Source organism: Lampetra planeri, chromosome 39, assembly GCF_965212315.1.
Source record: "Lampetra planeri chromosome 39, kcLamPlan1.2.h2, whole genome shotgun sequence".
Classification (NCBI taxonomy): domain Eukaryota; kingdom Metazoa; phylum Chordata; class Hyperoartia; order Petromyzontiformes; family Petromyzontidae; genus Lampetra; species Lampetra planeri.
This window is the reverse complement of record NC_136145.1, coordinates 7,302,273-7,325,896: the sequence shown is the minus strand read 5'-3', so window position 1 is coordinate 7,325,896 and position 23,624 is coordinate 7,302,273. Positions and strand designations below refer to the sequence as shown.

Here is a 23,624-nt window from a genome sequence, read left to right as displayed (position 1 = left end):
TGTCTGACCACGTGACGAAGGTTATTGGAATTGACCAACATCCGAATGCATGCAATATTCCTGAAAAGGACACGAAACAAATCAAGGTATATCTCGGTAAAATAAATCGCTCTTAAAACATGCGTGTCCAAGTAATGTTCACTTAATACATTTCTGATTTAAAAAAAAAACAATTTATGACAAAAATTACCCGGGCTGATTTACAGTTGACATCGAAGCCACAATTTTTTAATCCTTTATATTAAGTTCACTTGCTTGCTTGCTTGCGCGCTTACGACCCTGCAAATCTTTCGGTCGTTTTTTAACCCACTTTCCGTGATCCAATCGAGCTGACATTTTGCACACAGACTCGTTGTGCGTGACAATTTATTTTCGTGAAAATTTTTTTCCAAAATTTTACACTTTTTAGGAAAAAAATAATTATATTTAATTACCAATTGCTTAATGGTGGCAGGCAATCATCTGACCCATAGGTGGCAGCCATCTCAAGCCAGAGGTCGAGAGGACTCTAGCCGCCTGTTTCAAATACCAATGTGATAAAAATGAAACTCTTACTCAAGAAAAACAAATGAATAATAAAATAAAACCGATGCCACGCATATAAAGGATTTATAGTGAAAAACTTTGTTTTTACGGGTTAATTTTTTAACCTTCCAATGTGGGAGTCGAGCACTCTCACCACAGCACTCCCCCCCCCCTCCCTGCATGTCACGGAAGAGACACACCTGGACCCAGGTGCCCAGCAATAGCGGGGCAGTAGCCACCCTGGCGGCAAGTGGTCCTGCAGGAAACCTCTACCAGCTGCTGCAGCCGTTTCCCCTTGTTGGTGCAGCTGGTGCCAATATGCTGTGGCTCGTAGTGTCAGCATAGCGCAGGGCTCAGCAACCTGCGGCTCTTAAGCGCTGCTTCTTGACGTCATTAACGACTACCGTTTCGTATTCACATGCAGTGTGAATTCGAAAAGAAATGCTCTTGTTATTTTGGTTGCCCAAGCCCTGGAATAGAGAGGATCGCCGTTCTAATGCAGTATGTCCTCAAGGTGTGTGCTGTGGAGGCAGGGTGGTTGTATGCATCGTGCAGATTTCTTCATGGGTACAGGTGCCGCCCATGTTGGGCGATGATACGGAGTTGAGTATTTATTGCCACCTTTTCCACAGACATATTCCTCGGTAAGCCTCTGTCTTGGTTCTTTCGGTAAAGTCACATAGAAGGGAAATAATTAAATAATAAAAATACACTCATTCTCACGACGTTTCAGCCACAACGCAAGCAGCCGTCCTCAGGTGAAGAACAGGTCTGTCAAGGCACCCCTTCCCCCCCCTCCAACCCAGCTTAAATATACGCTGCCAAGCCTGGTGGTTGCCCATTCAGACGCTGTCTCCCCGACAGACCTGTTCTTCACCTGAGGACGGCTGCTTGCGATGTGGCCGAAACGTCGTGAGAATTATTTTATTATGTTTAATTTTTATTATTTTATTATTTCCCTTCTACGTGACTTTACCGAAAGAACCAAGAAGATGAATCCCTGCAGTCACGAAAGCTTTACATCGAAATTTAAGCCTCCGTCTATCAAAACTGTGCAGTAGCCTTTTTATAATAAAGTTAAACACGATGCCATGGAATCTCAGTACAAGTTGGTCCCTGCCACCCAAACAAAGATGCCAAAGCTGGACAGGTGGCAACCTTGGTTTGGGGGGGACAGATTCGTGCTTATTAAAAAACAATGATGAAGAATGTGATATTATGATACATGACGGATGAGGATGATAGCAATGATCAGTTTATGGTGATGAAAATTACAAATTAAGATAAATCAAGAAATGTCAAACCTTAAAAAGAGATACGTAAACTTTTATTGTTTTTACTTTGTCTAGAACTGGTGGAACTAAACCATCGACATTAAATTAGACATTGCTTGACCATACACAAATCTACATTAAGGTTCACTCAACTATTAATTACCGGTGTCTTACCAGGCCCATACAAACTCTCACTCGTCCCATAAAAAGAGATTGCATTTACAATCAAACCAGATGTATATATTAAAAAATAAAATAAGTTCTGTGTTGTCCCTATCAGCATATCCACAGGCATGGACTTGCTGAAGGACAGCGATAGCAATCGTCCGTAGTCACCGCACATGGGCAGTGTTCACATACCAGCGCAGCAGTTGAAACATTTGGCGAGTTTCTAAATTCCCCCTCCGCCCGCCTCTATCCTCGGAGAAGTACAAACGCGTGCACCAGTGAATCGGCAGATCACGTCTGATGGGGGTAAAGTGTGGGCACTGCTGCATCTCTCAAGGTGTTAGGGCAGCGTGGAAGAGCCCAAAAGAATCCTCTAGAGCTCCCTCTCATGGATGCCCAACAGCGTGAGCAAGCCATTACAGGGCTGGCCCCTGTACCCTTTCAAATATCTTGTCATCTCAGTACACAGCTTATCGAATTACTCGGATTAAACATTTTAAAAAATACCGTATACAAGTAAAATTGATGCTGTAATTGTCACCGAATCTTTCCACTGACTGGCCTTGCAGAATGTATGGGTACATTTCATGCTCATTCGGGCTCATCAGTAAGGCAAACATTTGGTCACGCGAATCATGGCTTGAGGTGTGAGAAAAACAATTTATGGAAATGTGATGGAATAAGGTGCAGCGGTGTACCACCTAAAGTATAAATAGTCCAGCGCATATCCCCCACAAGTGGAGAGCATTTCCATGCCAAGCAGGCCGGATTTACCGACGAGCACCTGCGACCACATCCTGGCACTGACAACGTTAATCGAGAACAGCTTCCAGAAACACCTGCGGACAGCAGCGGTACTTGTAGACCGGACTGCCGACTGCTGCCGGCCTACGACACGGCCTAACACGGTGGCCGTCTGGTCGAAACGCCCCGAGTCTTACCAAAGCGGGCAGCCGACACCAATGAACTGCGGCTTCACAGACGCACGGTTCAGGGTGCACGTCGGGGGGGACAGCAAGCCAACGGCCTACCACGGGGCTCCGTGCTCGCGCTGCCTCTGTGAGACCTCTACGCAGGTCACGGTTCGCCACCCACCCACGCCAATGGCGTCTGTCGCGGCACACGGACGCGCGCATTCTCTAAACTTGGAAACGTCCCCAATGCCGACATCGCCAAACCGGCCGAATAATGCAACAGCTGGCGCCTGCAGCCAAGTCCGGGCCTTGTTCGTCTACAAAACGGGCCCCTGCTCTGCGGGTTTCCCTACCGCCAGGAACGCGTGCGGCCTGTGGGGGGTGGGGGGGGCACGTGACCACAAGCCGCCCGGTGGTCACGGTCGTCGCGCGTCGTCCACGAGTGGCCCCTGCCCCGGACTCGCCGCCGACGGAGCGGCCGTCTGGCCTCGGCAAGACGCACGTGCGATAAGAATAATGAAATCTATATATGAAAAAAAAACACTTAATTTATTTTTAATTAAAAGAGAATTGTTTTTTCGTTGAAAACTGTTACAATGAGCGTCCGTCGTGCGCTGTAATTTCAGCGCATAGAGGACTGTCTTTTAGGAAGTGAAAGACGTGTCTCACGCGTTTCTGCAGCCATTCCCAACATTTTAGGGACCTAATTAAAATTCACGACTTCCGTGACCTCCGGAATAAAATCATAGCCTTACTCATCAGCATGTCGAAGCCACAAACGCTTGGACTGCAAGGAGGCTACAGCTAGGCTGTGGCAGAGGTCGCAAACGGGTTTTGATTCCTTACCCGTACCCGGCCGCACCAGGGTCGCAAATGGGTACCCGTACCTGGCCGGGTACGGGTAGCCGTTCCCTACCCGTACTCTACCCGAAATGAGTGACAAACGGTTACTCACCAGTGACTCACGGCCTACCCGTACCCGGCCGTACCAGGGTCGCAAACGGCTACCCGTACCCGGCCGGGTACGGGTAGCCAGGTATCGGGTAGGGTACGGGTATCGGGTACCCGGTTGCGACCTCTGGGCTGTGGGGGCCGCCAAAACCATAATCACCATCATCATCGGTCGGCATGATACGGCATGGTAATGTACTGGCTTTACAGTGACCTCGGACAGGTCAGTTTGGTGATGTCCTCTTCCTCCACCTCCGTTGTGTTGCTTGAGCTTTGGCAGGAGCGGATTCCCTCTCACAGCGGTGGCCAGCACAGAGCGAGCCTGTTCTGCTGGCTCTCGGGAAGCCACTGACAGTACTCTGCCTGCAGGACTGCACAAACAAACGCCACGCACGCGTGCGCGCAATCAGACAACACATCATAGCCACAATCCTGAAGGTAATGTCTACGCGCACGCGTGTGTGCAGGCCCTCCCATGCCATGCGAGCCCTCGGGGTTATTTGACCATACTTCACCACGCCGGTCAGTGCGCGGTTGCCTAAGTTGGACAGCGTAGACACGAGAGGTTAGAAGCACGGAACAACAAATTATTTTGCTGTACTGTGCTCTGCTGATTTATAATGTTTTGTTTCGTGGCTCCACGGTGTCTGTACAGTGCAGTCTCCAATTATGATTCACTCAATCTCTGTGTGTGTCTCGTCTCTCGGCTGTCAAGACGGGCCATTGCTCGAAACGTCGACTAATTATGCACGTTCTCTATTTAGGGCAGTATTATTGACGGGCGTGTCGAGTCTTGCCCGGACTGCCGGCACGCGTACCACACGCACAGCACGCGTACTGCACGCGTACAGGGTACGGCACGCGTACAGGGTACGGCACGCGTACAGGGTACGGCACGCGTACAGGGCACGGCACGCGTACAACAGGGTACGGCACGCGTACAGGGTACGGCACGCGTACAGGGTACGGCACGCGTACAGGGCACGGCACGCGTACAGGGCACGGCACGCGTACAGGGTACGGCACGCGAACAGGGTACGGCACGCGAACAGGGTACGGCACGCGAACAGGGCACGGCACGCGAACAGGGTACGGCACGCGAACAGGGCACGGCACGCGTACAGGGTACGGCACGCGAACAGGGTACGGCACGCGAACAGGGTACGGCACGCGAACAGGGTACCACACGGCACGCGTCGACTCACACTTGGGCGAGCGCTGCCACACGGAGAGCAGAACGTCGCGACAGTCGGCCTCCTCTGCCACCAACGCCTGCAGCAGGGCCTGTGTGCGAGGCTGCAAACTGCGAGTCACAGAGACAGAGAGATCCCCCGTGTAGCCTTTTAAAATAACTGTTGGATCAAGAGCTGTCAGCGAGTGCCTATTGAGGGCCACCTGGATGGCACACGGTGGGGTGGGTGGCCAGCATCGCACCCGGCCACCGTTGTCCTCACCAATGCTGATATTTATACACCACTTATTTAAGGCTGAGTCGATCTAGGGGAGGCCCAGGACTGGTGCAAATTGTTGTTGATTGTGAGCGTTCGTAGCGCAGTGCGTTAATCACTACACTACCGCTCCCCCTACTACCGTTTGTAAACGACACACCATTGCTCATTTAGCCACACACACAGATTGCTCTGTGTGGGGGCAAGGGCTCCCAGCCAGAATCTCAAGAGTGGCACGGCACGCGACGGAGTGGTGTGGTCGACACTGTGGTCGACCGCCTCCGTCTCCCCATCGCTGATTTATCCACACTGCACCAGGTAACCATTTAAGACTGAGCAGACCTAGTGGAGAACCAGAACCGTCTCGGATACCACATATCACTGCTTTTACCAGCGACGAATGGGGAAAAAAAACCCGGGTCACCTTGTTAATAGCACGCGGTGTGCGAACAACGGACAGGCCATAGGACAACCCGGTGTTCAAGTCCCTCGCAGAGTTGTATTCATTTTATAGACCCCGGAAAGGATGATGGTGTGCATCACCCAGCCTTGAATATAATACAGTAATCCCTCGCCACTTTGCGGTTCAAGTTTCGCGGCCTCAGTGCATCGCGGATTTTTCTAACTGATTTAAAGGCCTCATTATACCTGTGCAGTAACACCATCATCATCATCATTCATCATCACATTCATCGAACTGCACAGGTCTGTCATCGTCGTCATTGTCATCGTCATTGTCATCGTCGTCGTCATTACTGGAGTCAAGTCTCAAGATACTACTGTCATTGGTGAGTGTAGAACACCATAATACGTATCGTATGAGAGAGAGTGAATGTATAATATTAAGGTTTTATAATTAAATAGATTTAAGTAAAATATATATATAAAGTATAAATATACATATTTTAAACATTCTGGTACCCACACACACACACATACGGAAATTCCTAGGGGGCCAATCCTACTTCGCGGATTTTCACCTATCGCGAGGGGTTCCGGTCCCCATTAACCGCGATAAACGAGGGATCACTGTATTGCTGTGGTAATGAGTTTGACACGCAGCCCGAGTGGAGAGTGCAGGCATGCCACAGCGTACTTGGCCCAGGTCTTGCACATGGTGGTGGGAGGAGAGAGAAGCAGTGGGGTGAACTCGGCCAGTTTTGGTACCACCTGTGAACGCACATCGTCGTTGTCGTCAACATCACCGTCGCCATCAACCATTGTCATTGCCATCATCAACATCGCCATCGTCAACAACATCACCGTCGTCATTATCACCATCACTATCGCCATTCCCATCAACATCGTCCATCATATCATCGTCTTGGTGATCTTCACCACGACCATTATCACTTGGATGTGATGTTTCAAGTCTTATTAAAAAAAATACAAAATCATTTCTCACGGAGTGCTAATGAAATGTGTTAGATATAACAGGTTAATACAATTACACCTGAGTATGCATTCATTAATTAATTGCAATCTGCCGGACATCCCCAAAAACTGGAAGAATCCTGCCCTCAATCAGTTGTGTCTTCGAGGGGGTTGACTGCAGTCTGATGACGACTGCTCCCTGTTGTTAACACGGAGGTGGTCTCAGTCCATCGCTGCGTAACGTGTGTTGGTCGTGCTTACCTGGCCACCCAGCAGGAACTGGGCAAACAGTTTGTAGCGCATCAACCCGGCGGGATAGTCCACCTCCACAGGGGGCAAATCCCATCCCAGCCGTGCTAGAGCACACAGCAGAGTGTGAATGAGCACAAGCACACGCATGGCTCATGCATTCAATCAATCGATACTTCCTGCTGCTACTCAACTAAACCTTTATATGCATAATCAACGTTTTTGGGTTTAGATCGCGTTATTTATAAATGTGTCGTAACCCTCCACCACTAACTGATTACTAACGTAGAATAATTACAATAAAACACATTCCAACTGATTACTAATCTACAATTCGCATCGTAACAACTGCCTGATTACTAATCTAGTATATAATTACAATAACCCCCCCCCCTCCGCCTCAAATCGTTGCACCTGATGAGTTAATGAGTTAATGATGACGTCACCCTGCTGCTGCTCTATATAGGAACAGGAGACACAGCAGAGCCTCACCATGCAATTACCAGCGAAACGTCGTACTCAAATTGTAAATGTTGTGGTTTCACGCTTCAACACACCGGTGGGCTAAAGCAGTGAACTATTTGTCTTTTGTCAACGTGACACTTTTTTACCGATTGGCCGTGTCGGGTGGTGGAGGGTTACGACACATTTATAAATAACGCGATCTAAACCCAAAAACGTTGATTATGAATAATATTGGTCGCGAAAGCCTGCTACCTGTTAAACTAAACCTTTATGCTCAACTCAACCTTTTATTTTACCAGGTAAGGCCCACTGAGCTATGTAGCTCTTTTTCAAAAGTGATCTGGCCACAAATGATAGCTCAACGAAGTGGCTTGTTGTGTGGACATTTATAGAAGCGAAATACTCAACGCGTGATGTTGATTATTAAAGTGGATGGAAAAACGGGAAGACCCGGAGAAAAGAAAAATCCACGTGACCACGGGGAAAACATACAAACAGCAGGCGTCAGGGTAAGAATCGAACCCACAACCTCCTGCATACCAGGCGAGGTAGTTAACATCTCTCCTCTCTGCCCCCCTCCCCTCAGCTATGACCAGGCCTACCCCAACCCCTCTCCTTAACCACTCCCACCTGTTCTCTTGTCATCACAACGACACCACCACCACTTTCAATAAAAACCCCACTCTTCATCACAACCACCATCACCTTACACACACTTGTATAATTGTACGTAAAGCGCCTTGGAACCAGGTGCTACATAAATCTACGTGAGATTTGCTTTTGCGAGAGCCGCCCTCCTTTATGCCGGCACGTCTTGGGGCGCTTTGCCCGCAGTGGGCCACGCGGGATTGTGAAAGGGCACCGCCCCCCCCCCGCCCCCCCCCCCCGCCCCCCCCCGCCCCCCCCCCGCCCCCAGCTCAGCCCTCTGACCTCTGAGCCACCCGACCCGACTCTGTGTCTCTCTGAGCTCCCTCTCCCACCCCTCCCTCCCCCCCTCCCTCCCCCCCTCCCTCACTCCCCCCTCCCCCCTGCCCTCCCTCCCTCCCTCCCCCCCTCCCTCCCTCCCCCCCCACTCCCCCCCGATGCCGGTGACGTAGAGCAGCGTCGCTCTCACCGAGGGTGCTGGAGCGGTGGCAGCGAACTCTCCCCTCGCTCAGCCGCGCCGAAGGCTCCGCCAGGGGCTCGCCGTAGCTGCACATCTGAGGCAGCTGCACCGGGATCCACTCGAGCTCCACCGCCGTCACCCCTGCAGAGTGCGGCAGTGAGGTCACGGGGGCAGCGGGAGAGAGAGGGAGGTCACGGGGGCAGTGAGAGGGAGGTCACGGGGGCAGTGAGAGGGAGGCCACGGGGGCAGCGGGAGAGAGGGGGAGGTCACGGGGGCAGCGGGAGGGAGGTCACGGGGGCAGCGGGAGAGAGAGGGAGGTCACAGGGGCAGCGGAAGTGAGGGGGAGGTCACGGGGGCAGTGAGAGGGAGGTCACGGGGCAGCGGGAGAGAGGGAGGTGACGTGGAGCATCACGGCAAGTTTCGTCGTCAGCATTTACAACATTAAAGGACTAAATGAAGTCCTCTCAGGAAAGCGATAATGCAGCAGCGAGCCTCTAAAGTTGTTTGTATGTCCATACTTCACCACGATACTCAGTGCGGGTTGGTGAAGAGGGAGCCAGGATGGGAACAGACGTCACTCATCACACGTCAGTCATGGCAGGAAATCAAACTCGGATCGCTGCGCAAACCACGCAGCGCGCTAATGGATGCACCGCCGCTGCCTCGCCATGACAATGCTTGTGTACCGTTGTTTACGCAGCGAATCCAAAAACGTACGGTGTGAAAGAAGTTAAACATACATACATACAACTGGGACCGAGTTAATTGCATCAGAGAATCTACAGAGTGCGCGTTTGGAATGTGGAGTCGAGCAGGAGGCAGTGGTCGGTGTGGCCACATGAGCGCGTGCACGAACGCGTGTCTGTGCGCGTGCGTGGTGAGCGGTGGCGCAGTGCTTAGCGCACTGCACTACGAATTGAGCGACCAGAGTTTCATTCACGCTCACGGCCAACATCGGTCACGATCTAAACCGGGCCTGGACCTCCGGTTGTCTCAGCCTCAAACGAGTATCTGGCGCGGTGTGTAAACATCGCCACCCGCACGCTCGTTTGCCGTGCCGGCCTTCATAGGTGTTCGCAAACAGCACTTGCCCTTAAAGTCCGTTCAGGCTATACAGGGGGGATCTTTGTGTTTTTGTTGGCGTGTGCAGTAATTGGCCGCTTGCGCACAAGCGCTTCCACGTCCATCGCCCACCCTTTTGGCCTCGCCCCCCCTCCCTCCCGATACGTTCCTTTCATTGGCTACCATAGTCTGATGAGCTCCCCCCTCCCTCTCCCTCCCCCCTCAACTCGCTTTTAAGGGATTACATCTTGAATCATTGCCTCACTTGATACAGCTAATCTGGCTGTGACGGTCCCACCTGATGACGGAGACTTGTGTTGCCTCCGAAACGTCGTGATTTTTGTTTTTATTTTATTTTACTTTCTACGTGACTTTACCGAAAAAACCTAAGAAGATGATTCCTTGCAGTCACGAAAGCTTCAAATCTAGAATCTTTGTGTTTGCGGTTGCTTGAGCGTACCGTTCATGTACATGTGAGATGTCTCCAGCAGCTCCTGGTACACCACGTACTCCGGCAGTTTCTTGCAGAGCACCGAGCTCGGGTGGATGTAAACCGAGTCCTCAAGGTACGCGGTCTGCACCCGGAGACACGCAACCGCACAGAAGCCGGCAAATGGCACGACACTCACGAGCGTGCGAGGCACACCGCCCGCGAGTTTTTACGTTTTGTTTGGCCGATATAAATCTGACGGAGATATCTCGCTTCGCGATTGTTATTACGTTTTTTTATTACGATCGTTTACCCAGGAATGCCTCAACGAGGGCCCTGCCACGTATCCGCAGTAGGCGGCGATGTTGCTACTGCTGCTGCTGCTGCGTTCAATCCAAAATGAGTAATTTGCACTGCTCACAAGGAAACTCTGCTCACGTTGTGTGCGTTGTAGATTGTAAAGTGGCAATGGCTAGAAGGCTTATGCCGAGTGAATCGCAGCTGAATAACTTTGAAGCGATATATTCTTACTTGAAATACATATATCAGGGGACAAGGCTACGACTATATCAACGCTAAATACAATTGAAAAGTTACAAATCACAGATTTCAATAATGAGCTTTCATTCAAGTCGTACTGATTCAATTTCGATTTAAAGCTTTCGTGACTGCAGGGATTCATCTTCTTGGTTCTTTCGGTAAAGTCACGTAGAAGGGAAGTAATAAAATGATAAAAATAAAACATAATAAAATAATTCTCACGACGTTTCGGCCACAACGCAAGCAGCCGTCCTCAGGTGAAGAACAGGTCTGTCAGAAAGACGCTGTTGTGGCCGAAACGTCGTGAGAATTATTTTATTATATTTTATTTTTATTATTTTATTACTTCCCTTCTACGTGACTTTACCGAAAGAACCAAGAAGATCGTACTGATTCGTTATTAATTCTGATAATATTTTTACGGGGGCTCTGCCAACTTTTGGGAATTGAGCTTTCCAGAAATGAACGTATTGATTTATTGATCGCGAAGCTTCATATCGCATGATGATGAAGAAAAATTAAATCTATCGTGGCAGCCCTAATTGTCGGACAAGCAATGAGCGGGACAGCAAGACTGCGTGCGGTACCCAGTACGTGTTCAGTGTGTGCAGTGTGTGTGGTACCCTGTACGTGTTCAGTGTGTGCGGTGTGTGTGGTACCCTGTACGTGTTCAGTGTGTGCAGTGTGTGTGGTACCCAGTACGTGTTCAGTGTGTGCGGTGTGTGTGGTACCCTGTACGTGTTCAGTGTGTGCAGTGTGTGTGGTACCCTGTACGTGTTCAGTGTGTGCAGTGTGTGTGGTACCCTGTACGTGTTCAGTGTGTGCAGTGCGTGTGGTACCCAGTACGTGTTCAGTGTGTGCAGTGTGTGTGGTACCCTGTACGTGTTCAGTGTGTGCGGTGTGTGTGGTACCCAGTACGTGTTCAGTGTGTGCAGTGTGTGTGGTACCCTGTACGTGTTCAGTGTGTGCAGTGTGTGTGGTACCCGGTACGTGTTCAGTGTGTGCAGTGTGTGTGGTACCCGGTACGTGTTCAGTGCGTGTGGTACCCAGTACGTGTTCAGTGTGTGCAGTGTGTGTGGTACCCGGTACGTGTTCAGTGTGTGTGGTACCCAGTACGTGTTCAGTGTGTGCAGTGTGTGTGGTACCCGGTACGTGTTCAGTGTGTGCAGTGTGTGCGGTACCCGGTACGTGTTCAGTGTGTGCGGTGTGTGTGGTACCCAGTACGTGTTCAGTGTGTGCAGTGTGTGTGGTACCCTGTACGTGTTCAGTGTGTGCAGTGTGTGTGGTACCCGGTACGTGTTCAGTGTGTGCAGTGTGTGTGGTACCCGGTACGTGTTCAGTGCGTGTGGTACCCAGTACGTGTTCAGTGTGTGCAGTGTGTGTGGTACCCTGTACGTGTTCAGTGTGTGCGGTGTGTGTGGTACCCAGTACGTGTTCAGTGTGTGCAGTGTGTGTGGTACCCTGTACGTGTTCAGTGTGTGCAGTGTGTGTGGTACCCGGTACGTGTTCAGTGTGTGCAGTGTGTGTGGTACCCGGTACGTGTTCAGTGCGTGTGGTACCCAGTACGTGTTCAGTGTGTGCAGTGTGTGTGGTACCCGGTACGTGTTCAGTGTGTGTGGTACCCAGTACGTGTTCAGTGTGTGCAGTGTGTGTGGTACCCGGTACGTGTTCAGTGTGTGCAGTGTGTGCGGTACCCGGTACGTGTTCAGTGTGTGCGGTGTGTGTGGTACCCTGTACGTGTTTAGTGTGTGCAGTGTGTGTGGTACCCTGTACGTGTTCAGTGTGTGCGGTGTGTGCGGTACCCAGTATGTGTTCAGTGTGTGCAGTGTGTGTGGTACCCAGTACGTGTTCAGTGCGTGCAGTGTGTGCGGTACCCTGTACGTGTTCAGTGCGGTGCGGTACCCTGTATGCGTGTCTGCCCTTGCCGTCTCCTCCGCCCGCCTGCGGCGCGCTCGGCGCCCTGCGTGCCAGGCGCTCCCCGGAGGCGGCGAGCACGAGCTGCCGCAGCGTCTTCACCTGCGCCTCGGTGGGCGGCCGCATGCGAGGGTCCATCACGGCGTTCGTCCCCGGGCACACAGAGTTCACTGCAGCGGAGCGCGCGGCCGGCAACAGACAACGCGTGAAGCAGCGGCACTGCGGATGCTCGCTGCCGCCGCGGCCTCCACTCGGCACGGACACAACGGCCAAAGCACCATCACCGGCGCGGTCGGATACACAACATCGCACGCCTCTATCTTTGGACGCCCACCGCATCTCCCTTCGCTCCGTTCACCCGGCACTACAGCTCGAGGTAGATCCCACTGCAGCGGCGCTACTGACAACCTCCTCCTCCTCTCCACACCGTCACTGCTCGGCGTTGTTTCTCCGTGGCAGCCCCCTCCGTCTGGAAAGCGGCTGCCATCATCATCGACCATCGTCATCGTCGTCCCACTGCCACGTTCGCAACAGCAGCGTTCAATCAACACCGGCTTGAAAGAGGCACTTGAAGGCCCTGCCACCATCTCTCGCCTGGCTTTCAAGCGACACCTCGGAATCACAGTCACTTATGTCCGTGAAATATTATACACACTACACCGCCTCAATGTTCTCTCTTCCTCCCGTGAACTCGTGTATGTATGCTGAACTTCTTTCTCACCGTACGTAGCCCACCGCGCTAATCTCTAATCTTGGTGGCGTTGACCGTCATGTACTTGTAAGAGAGTGCGTGCTGATCAAGGCCTACCGGAGTTGGTGAGCTGCCCTCTCAGGCGTCTGATCTCTCGCATTGCCTTGAGGCGAAGGCCGTGGTCTGCACAGAACGCGGGTGTGCAGCCTGCGAACTCGCACGCACCAACCGCACCTGCACACACACGCACACACACACGCACACACGCACACACACGCACAGTTTCACACGATGATCCCCCGTGTAGCCTAGGCAAACTGCTGGGCCAAGTGCTGTTAGCGAGTAGCAGCTGTGAAGGCCGGCACGGCGCACGAGATGGTGGTGTGGCCAGGGCCACCCCCGGCCGCCTTTGACTTTCCAGTGCTGATGTTCCAGTGCTGATGATACTCGTGTGCGGTGTGTCAACATCACCACTGGGGAAACGAAGGCTGCGGAGCGTGAAGTTGGTCACCCGCCCCCCCTGGTGTGCCGTGCCGGCCTTCACAGGTGCTACTTGTCAACAGCACTTGCCCCAACAGTCTGTGCAGGCTATACGGGAGATCTTTGTCTTTGTTTGCATGCAAGCTGAACTTCTTTCGCACCGTACGTAGCCAAGCGCGCGTGCGTGTGTGTGTGTACGTGTGTGGCGCTTACTCAGCATCACCATGAGGTCCCCCAGCTGCAGGGATTGCCCGTGACCAGCCCACACGCGGCGTGTGTGGGCCGAGCAGGGGCGCGCGCCGCCCTCCGCATCGGCCTCCCTACACGCACGCACAATCACGCGCGAGGATCTCCATCATCGCATGAACAGACTGTAGGGGCAAGTGCTGTTGGCGAGCACCTATTAAGGCCGGAACGGCACACGAGGGGGTGGGTGGCCAGCACCACGCCCGGCCGCCTTTGCCTCCCCAGTGGCGATGTTTACTACACACCGGTTTACTCATTTGAGGCTGAGTCGACCTTGGAGAGGCCCAGGACCGGTTCAGATAATCGTCACTGGTGTTGGCCTTGAGCGGGAATCGAACTCGGGTCGCCGGGTTCATAGCACGGCGAGCTAACCGCTGCACTATCGCTCCCCTCAATCTCACACGCAATCACACACATAATAACACACGCACAATCACACATTCACAAACTCACACGCACAATCACACGCACACAATCACACACACAATCACACACAATCACACACAGACAAAAAAGGAACAATCACACACACACAACAACAACAACCGCCATTCGCCACTAAGTGGCGGTGACGTCACCACGACGCTTGTGCCAGGCCACACACACACAATCACACACACGCACACACAATCACACACACACAATCACGCACGCACACACAATCACACGCACACACAATCGCACACACTCACAATCGCACACACACACACACTCACACACACACACTCACACACACAATCACACACACACACACAATCACACACACACACAATCACACACACACACAATCACACACACACACAATCACACACACACACAATCACACACACAATCACACACACGCACACACACACAATCACACACACGCACACAATGGAACACGTTCCAGAGAGGATGTCCCCCGTGGAGACGGGGCAACCAAGTTGCTGGGCGCGCACCTCGTGACGAACATCTCGCGGACGGTGAGCCCCGCCACCAGCGTGATGGCGTACTCGGCGAGGCCGTGCTGCGGGGACAGCGCCAGCAGCTTGGCGAAGCGCGGCGCCACGGGCAGAGTGGCCATCACGCGGCCGAGCGGGGTGATGCGCTTGTGCGTCACCCCGCGGAAACCCCTGCGCGCCAACAGCACCCACGACGACAAGAAGACGATCACGGCGGGGCCTTCGTGCTCGCGACGGCGAGGTGGGAGCACCAACCATCACCACGCAAACTCCGGTGGTCATCCTCGCAGTGGCGGCTTCTGGCTCGGTGGTCACCGCATCGCGCCGCGCTTTCAGACGTGCTTCGGCGGCCGTCTGGAACGCTCTTCCTTCCGATGTTAGGAAGCCGCTTGAGCTATGCACTCTTAAATGATCTACATTGAAAACGCTTTCCTTGAGAGCTGATTTTTGTGTGTCGTTTGTTGTCCTTCTCCTGCACCTCCGACTAGCATGGTTGGCTACGTATGGTGCGAAATAAGTTAAACATACACACATGTGAACTACCTTGCCCGCTATTACAGCAGATTGTGGGTTCGATGCCGACCCTGACGCCTGTTTAGTTTGCATGTTGTCCTCGTGGTCGTGTGGGTTTACAGTACTTGGCTGCTTTACATTTCCATGGGATAAGCCACTTCGTTGAGCTGTGATTTATGGTCAGGTCGCTTCTGAAAAAGAGTTATAGAAATATAATAATAGGGTTTTTCCCCTTTTTTCTGGCAAACAAAACTGAAACTTTTTTACAAGGATTCATGTCTGCATTAACCACAATACTTGCAGTCGAAATGCAAACAAAAACACACTATGATAATATATGCATTGTCCTTGAAACTGATTGGTCCACACCAAGGGACGGCTTTCTTTTGAGCCTCGACCCAATGCATATATTATCAGTGTGTGTTTTTGTTTGTATTTCGACTGCAAGTATTGTGGTTAATGCAGACATGAATCCTTGTCAAAAGGTTTCAGTTTTGTTGCCAGAAAAAAAAAGGAGAAAAACCCTATTATTATATTTTCGTACTGGCAAAGGAGGTCTAATGATGATAATGAGGTATAAAAATAGTTTAACTTAGACGAGTACAATGGGTTCAAGTAACACCAACGTTTTCGCAGCCAACACCATGGGGTCATCATTCATGTTTGGGTTTGGGCAGGATTTCCTAGTAACCGACTACCTGGATCTTCGTCCTCATGATGGTTTGACAGTAACAAAGACAAAGATCCCGCTATAGTCTGAACAGACTGTTGGGGCAAGTGCTGTTAGCGAGCAGCACCTACGACGGCCGGCACGGCACACGACAGGGCGGGTGGTCGGCACCACGCCCGGGCGCCTTTGTCTCCTCCGCGGTGATGTTTAGACATTGCACAAGGTACTGGGTTTAAGCTGGGGGGGGGGGGGGGCAGGACCGGTTCAGATAAAATTGTCACTGCTGTTGAAGGCCACGAGCGGGAACGCGGGATGCCGGGGGGTTAATTAGCGCGATGGCAGAGGTCGCAAACGGGTTTTGATTCCTTACCCGTACCCATAGCCGGCCGCACCAGGGTCGCAAACGGGTACCCGTACCCGTACCCGGCCGGGTACGGGTAGCCGGGTATCGGGTAGGGTACGGGTATCGGGTACCCGGTTGAGACCTCTGCGCGATGGGCTAACCGCTGCACCACCGCTGCCCCTACGCACAAACCTGCCGCCGCCATCTTTAGGAGATCGAGTTGTTGACTCCTCCAGAGCTCCCAGCAGCTGGAGAGACTCCTCGGCCGCGAGCAGCACGCTGGGATCCGGGGGAGTTGGGAACGGGAAATTCATCACCTGCACGCGCACAACGCACAACGGGGCACGCGCAAGAAGGCGGGGCCGTGTCCAATTTCACGCTCGTGTACAATAACGACAATCGTGTTAATGACAATGAGACCGGTGTGTAACGAGCGTACGCAAATCTGAGGCCTGCCGAGATTCTCAAGCCAGTGGCGATCCCCCATGTTCTGGGGTCGACTGGCCCACGCAGCCTGGCAGACAGCACCGTGCGTTGATTTTGACCCGAACTAATGTTTTCCCCATAGACGGAGATTCCCTTTCACAAAGAGCGTTTGGTGATGCCGCCGCCGCCGCCGCCTCCACTGCGTTGGGCAGCGGTGCGCGGGCACAACGAGACGCTCAAAACACCCGCCGTCAATAACAGTGCGTGTGTGTGTCGCCTTAAAATGGATGGCCCATCACGACACGTCGAAGGAGGGTGGCTGCCGTCGCGTGAAGATCGGCAATACTGGAATTGCAACCCCAGAGGTTCAGTTTGATCTCCCGACGCGGCGGCTGAAGCGACGGGAGCAAGTTTCTAAAATAAAAAAAACCTCCGCAAGAGGCTTCGTCTCACCCGGTCAATGTTGAGCGCCTTCATCTGCAGCACCAGGTCTTCCACGGGCCGTGTGGTGATCTCGGGCGGAGAGAACATCTCCAGGTCAGAGAAGACCGCCGAGCTGTAGAGCCTGGAGGTTCCGCACAAAGAGTGGCACAGCGCCGTCTTCACAACCGCCGCCGAGCTCGCAGCGCGCAGCGCGCGTGCGGCTTCAACAATCAAGAAGCACTCGCACCTCCGATTAGCACGCTCGGCTACGTACGGCGCGCAACGAGTTCAACGTACGTACGTACTCGAGTTTCTACCGATCACGTGCAGATCTATTTCGCCTCGACGTACGGTGCTCGTTGCCTTCTTGGTTCTTTTGGTAAAGTCACGTAGAAGGGAAGTAATAAAGTAATAATAAAAAAACGTCAAAAATTTATTTATTTTATTTTTCTTATTTTATTACTTCCCTTCTACGTGACTTTACCGAAAGAACCAAGAAGATGAATCCCTGCAGTCACGAAAGCTTTACATCGAAAGGTGCTCGTTGTGTTTAAGGCGACGTGAAAACACGCAGCAGGTGGGGCCTCACCGCTTGAAGGTTCTCGTCTACCGCACAACTATGGAGCGTCGAGTTAACCGCTCTCCTAACTAAAGCCCTCTCGGTGTGTGTTCAACTTCTTTCACACCGTACGTAGCCAACCGTGCTAATCGGAGGTGTGGGGGAAGGACAATAAACTAGAGGCAAAAAGCTGTTCTAAAGAAGTAACTCGTAGAAGCGTAGAAAAATAATTTGTAACGAACTCGCTGTGCTTCTGTGCGAGTAATTAACAGAGGCGGCATCTGTTTCATTGTTAAAACATCGGAGCATTTAGGCTCGTCTGCAATTAGGCCTTCTAAATTAATCTCATCCAGCGGTATTGATTTAAACGATACAAACCATGGACTAGTTGTGACTTGTCCAAGTATCATCAACATCACATTCAGTCGAGTATAGGCCAGTGCTCTTCATTGCAAGACCCGCGGGCCACTGGCGGCCTTTAATGCGGCCCTGACGTGCGGCCCCCGGCAATCCACAGATGTGAGCACACCCCCATCATCATCGTGCTGCTGCTGCTGTCAAACTCAGCAATAGTTTGAAATGTGTGGCGGCCCTCACACTGACGATGTCTTAATGGCAAAAGTGCCCCCCCCTCCCCTCTGAAAATTAGTGAAGAACACTGGTCAAGGCAAATTGTCCACGTGTACTTATACAGCCCGTACTTTAATCAATTTGCCTGTTGGATGAGCGCCTCTCCACTGACCATTGCGGTGAACCACAATGGTCAGTGGCGGGTTGTTGAAGGAGGGTCGCATGTCTTTGGCAGCGCAGATTAACAGATACTACGATGGATGTTGCTGTACCGCCCTCTGCTGGCTCCAACATAGCCACCCACGCAGCAGCAGTAGCAGCAGCCTCCAGCAAGGCGCCATAGACGTTGGCAACCGATCCAAACACGATCCATGCTCAACCCAGCTTGGCTCCCGAAATCGCAGGGTCACAGCGTGACATTGAATCTATCAATTGGCCCATCCCGTCGGCGAGTATTGTCCGGCGCGAACATGCGCTCACCCCGATCCCTCGTGGGCGCCTCTGCACGAGCGGCGTTTTGTGCTGCGCTGTCTGTGCAAATTGCACAATCTCACAATGCAGGGGAACCGCGGGCAAACCGGAAGGTAGCAGCCTGCGCTGCCAACACTTGCCAAAGCTCTGCAGTCCTCTACATTATGAACCCTTTCCCACTCCGAGACGTCTGCAAGATGCAGGGCGGGTCCCGTCCACCGCTGAATCTCGGAACGCTCGAGCGGTTCAGCGTTTAATTTGGAGAGGCGCAGCGCCGCTGTTTTTAAAAGACACCGCACTGTCCTCACCGCTGAGAAACTGTAGCGACACGACCGCAACTCTACGATGGCTGGCGCCAAAACTGTGGCACACGCCCTCCTGCACGGCCTCTTACTTCCAAATTCCGTTGGGAATGGACTCCGTTCCGATGAGGTAAACGTACGGGATCGGAAGAAAAAAAAAAACGATGACGTGCGCGATGACGTACACGAACGTCATCGCAACGGCAAAGGGTTAAGAAGTTGTCAAACAGCAAATCAGACGCTGCCTTCTCGACAGACCTGTTCTTCACCTGAGGACGGCTGCTTGCGTTGTGAGAATTATTTTATTGTGTTTTATTTTTATTATTTTATTACTTCCCTTCTACGTGACTTTACCGAAAGAACCAAGAAGATGAATCCCTGCAGTCACGAAAGCTTTACATCGAAGGAAACCAACCGACGAGCGTTAACACGCGCGCAGGGCGGGGCGGGCGGGGCGGGGCGGGGCCGCCGTGTGTCACCTGTAGCAGTGGCCAGCCTGCGTGCGGCCCGCGCGTCCGGCCCGCTGGTTGGCCGAGGCCTGCGAGACCCAGGCGACGCGGAAGGAGCTGACGCCCGTGACGACGTCGTGGTGGCGGCGCTTGACGCGGCCCGTGTCGATGACGTAGCGCACGTCCGGCAGCGTCAGCGACGTCTCCGCGACGTTGGTGGCGACGACGCAGAGGCGGGAGCCGGCGGGTGGAGGGCAGAACACCTACGCGGTGATGGGGGGGGGGGGGCAACCGAATAAACATCATTATCATTATCATCAACAACAGCAGCAGCATCAGCATCATCACCAGCGTCCTGGATACTATGTGCATCAGTAGATAGTAGCAAGGGTTCTCCGATTAGCACCTGGCACCTCCGATTAGTATGGTTGGTAGACGTATGGCGCGAAAGAAGTTCAACATATGTACAACATACATCAGTGGCGCCATCATCGCCTTCAATTCTATACTTTATTTAGATTCATGGCCTCTCACGGGGGGGGGGGGTGGGCAGGAGTCCGATGCTCGGCTTCGAAACGCGGTTTCGTTGACTTGCCGGTGTTGTCGTTATGGAGGGGGGGGAAGGTGGGGGGAGGGGCAGGGGAGGGAGTCGTTCAAAGCGAGTTTCTTGCTTCGTGCTGCGCTCCGCGTACCTTGGCCTGCTGCTCCGCCGACAGCAGCGAGTAGAGGGGCAGCACGTAGAGGGGCTCCGCGCAGCTGCGGCTCGGATCTGGAGAAACAAACGAACGGCGGCAGTCATCGCTGCGACGCGGTACGGCGGCAGCGCCTTCGCCGCTCGTCGCAGTTCGAGAATAGCGGCCCGGTTAACGCCGCGGGCGTACGAACCGGAAAATACCACGGCGCTGTACCAAGCGTAAAATACTACGACACGCTGTCTGCTTGACAGCGAACTCCGTAAGGATCACGCGGCGTCATTCCAAGGAGAGAGAGGGCCATCGCGTGGCGGCGCCGCGGCCCGAATTATAAAAATAACGCCGCAAAATGTACTCAGTTGGGAAGACGCGCAGCAATGGTCACGAGCTGATGATCAACTTTGTCGCAAAGTCTTGCGAGTTGGTGAGGTTTCCCGGGTAAACAAGCGTGATGATCACAATAATTACACACACGGCAGTCACTCCTGTCACTGCAAAGAAAGAGCTTGCAGTGACAAGATGTGACCATCGTCAACACCCTGGTCCCTTTTGATCGGAATGAGCCTTCAAATCAGAGGTTCCCAACCCCCGGGTCGCGGACCGCTACCGGTCCGTGGCCTGTTAGGAACCGGGCCGCACAGCAGCAGGAGGTGAGAGCGGTGAGTCCACGCATGGCCCGCCCATTATTTTATTATTTACCACTTCCGTCCGCGCCTCTTTCCCGCACTGCGCACTTGTCTCAGTCACAGTGTTGGTGAGCCCACAAGCTGCTAGCCCCTAGTAGCCACGGTGAGTGAAAAAACAAACGTCGCTGGAGAGCTTCTTTGAAAGGGGGAAGACTCAATGATGACCCCCCCCCCCCCCCCCCCCCCCGGTCCGTGAAAAAATTGTCTTCCACGAAACCAGTCTCAGATGCCAAAAAGGTTGGGGACCGCTGCTTTAAATAAGATTACTCAAACTACTGCTGCAGCTTCTGACACACGAGAATTGTCAGTCGACCTCGAAGTCACTCTCACCTTGTTGAGCTATTTCATCATCCTCCGAGTACAAGTCCAAGTCATCTCCCTCCTCATCCCCCTCTTCCACCTCGTCTTCACCGTCGCTGTGATCTTCATTTTCCATAGGCAAGACGGAATACTGATCCAGGTCTATGCGTGGCAACTAAACACACACACACAGAAACACACAGATACCATGATTAAATTTCGATTTAAAGCTTTCGTGACTGCAGGGATTCATCTTCTTGGTTCTTTCGGTAAAGTCACGTAGAAGGGAAAAAAAAAACATAATAAAATAATTCTCACAATTATTATTTTATTATATTTTATTCTAATTATTTTATTACTTCCCTTCTACGTGACTTTACCGAAAGAACCAAGAAGATGAATCCCATGATTAGTTTAATCATCCAACTTCCTTGTGAGGCGACCATCAGCCCAAGATCTGACTGCCCTGCCTCCCCGGTTCACCATTGGGAATGGAACGGAGGTCATCAACCTCGCAAGACATTTAATAGAGAATGCTCGTAAAATCCGGCAGGCTGTGATGCAGTAAAGCAAAACATTTTTTTTTTTATACTATGAGACATCTCCTTTACCAGTGGCAAAATATAGTGATAGGTTTTTACCCTTTCAACTGGTACAAAAACTGACACCTTTATACAAGGCATCATGTTTGCAATAACCACAACACAAGCAGTCAGAATGCAAACAAAAAGAAACAACTCTGATGATGATAATGATATGCACTGTCCTTGAAGTACAGGAGGTCTCAGTGTAAATGCTTACCCCGAGCTCTCAATACTCTGTTTTTGAGTTGTACGCCTTTTGGCGTCATCTGGTCCAACACCAATGGAGACTAGGCTCTAAGAAAAGCTGTCTCGGGTGTGGACCAATCAACTTCAAGGACAGTGCATATCATTATCATCATCAGAGTTGTTTCTTTTTGTTTGCATTTTCACTGCTTGTGTTGTGGTTATTGCAAACATGTACCAGTTGAAAGGTTAAAAACCTATCACTATATTTTTTTTATGTAAAAGGAAATATGTGCAAGTCCTAGTGAGATAGCAAATCTGGGGGCACAGCAGTGGCTGCTAGGGATGGCGTCATCACTGCCACGGCACCAGCCAATCGGCTGCGAGGAAGACAACCCGAGAAAACATGGCCACCGTGACATCATCGGTCTGTACGCTTCAGCTGGTCTGTGGTGAATATGCTCTTAACGTTTATTATAATTATTATTGTTGTTTTGAACACGATCATTGTATTTAATAGTTGTCAATAATGCTACTTTATTATTTATAGGTCTACGTCCTTCAACTTTAACAATCGGTGTAACAGTGGTCCCGGGTCCACCCTTAAAAGTTCTCTTAACTTCACAAAAATTAATTTGTCTAAACTCCCTCGTGGAATCAAAGTCGAGAACGGTTTTATCACAGTCGGATGTGCAGACGCGTTGGCACCCACCTTGACGGCGCTTCTGGATTTCTTGACGTTCACCTCCTCAGAAGCTTCTGGATCCTCCCCTGTAACGGTAAATGTGCGAGTGCGCCCATTCAGACCTCGAAAGCCTTCTCACTTCAGTCGATTAAGTCCAATACGTAACCCACGACAGACCAATTCATTACAAATTATTCGATGACGCTGCTGCTGCTGCTTTGACAGTTGTGCACAAGCACAATTAACAAGAAAACACATTTGCCAAAAACACTGTGTTGTGTGGCCTTACAAGAAAAAGAACAAGTGACATTTCTCGATTTAAAGCTTTCGTGACTGCAGGGATTCATCTTCTTGGTTCTTTCGGTAAAGTCACGTAGAATGGAAATAATAAAATAATAAAAACAATGAAACATTCAGACTCTGGTCTGTCGTCTCGACAGACCTGTTCTTCACCTGAGGACGGCTGCTTGCGTTGTGGCCGAAACGTCGTGAGAATTATTTTATTATGTTTTATTTTTATTATTTTATTATTTTACTTCTACGTGACTTTACCGAAAGAACCAAGAAGAGGTGACATTTTGGCAATGGTTCTTGTTTATGGCACGTAAATCGTGATTTATGAAGGAGATGTACGCAATGGTGTGTTGATGTTCTGACACGGGTGATGGTTCCACCAGTGTCTTCAGGGAATGTCAACAGAACCAGGAGGTGCAATGTTTGTGTCTCGAATTCGGTGTTTATTTCTGGACGTCTGCGTCGTTCCGAACTGTTCGCCAGCGTTCTTCTGGATCTGGCCGAGTTTCTAGGATTGGCAGCAGCACGATCCCAAAACGGTGATCGGGACTTGAGTTGGAAGCAATGGTACATTCTTGAGGTATTGCTTGATGGGTCGGTTGTCGTTAGCAAGAAAACGTGTAAACTCCCTTGCAGTTTGCGTGACGTCTCTGCGGAAATGATGATGGATAATGGGTGATGATGATGACGATGATGA

At 51.7% G+C, this 23,624-nt stretch overlaps 1 protein-coding gene across 2 annotated transcripts in view; it reads right to left on the bottom strand.

Annotated features, from left to right (window-relative positions):
- Window positions 1–1,834: 1,834 nt before the first annotated feature.
- Window positions 1,835–23,624, bottom strand: part of DHX37 (DEAH-box helicase 37) — a 35,801-nt gene continuing 14,011 nt past the window's right edge. For both annotated transcript variants that reach the window (XM_078612712.1, XM_078612710.1), the window contains exons 12-27: window positions 22,661–22,719; window positions 21,212–21,356; window positions 20,196–20,272; window positions 19,534–19,766; window positions 17,183–17,294; window positions 16,496–16,620; window positions 14,775–14,948; window positions 13,804–13,910; window positions 13,228–13,344; window positions 12,408–12,589; window positions 9,996–10,110; window positions 8,483–8,614; window positions 6,916–7,010; window positions 6,377–6,450; window positions 5,038–5,135; window positions 1,835–4,203 (exon numbers count right to left, since the gene is read on the bottom strand). In XM_078612712.1, the coding sequence (XP_078468838.1) occupies window positions 4,127–4,203; window positions 5,038–5,135; window positions 6,377–6,450; window positions 6,916–7,010; window positions 8,483–8,614; window positions 9,996–10,110; window positions 12,408–12,589; window positions 13,228–13,344; window positions 13,804–13,910; window positions 14,775–14,948; window positions 16,496–16,620; window positions 17,183–17,294; window positions 19,534–19,766; window positions 20,196–20,272; window positions 21,212–21,356; window positions 22,661–22,719 (1,922 nt within the window). In that variant the 3' untranslated portion in view covers window positions 1,835–4,126. The remainder of the gene's footprint in view (window positions 4,204–5,037; window positions 5,136–6,376; window positions 6,451–6,915; window positions 7,011–8,482; window positions 8,615–9,995; window positions 10,111–12,407; window positions 12,590–13,227; window positions 13,345–13,803; window positions 13,911–14,774; window positions 14,949–16,495; window positions 16,621–17,182; window positions 17,295–19,533; window positions 19,767–20,195; window positions 20,273–21,211; window positions 21,357–22,660; window positions 22,720–23,624) is intronic.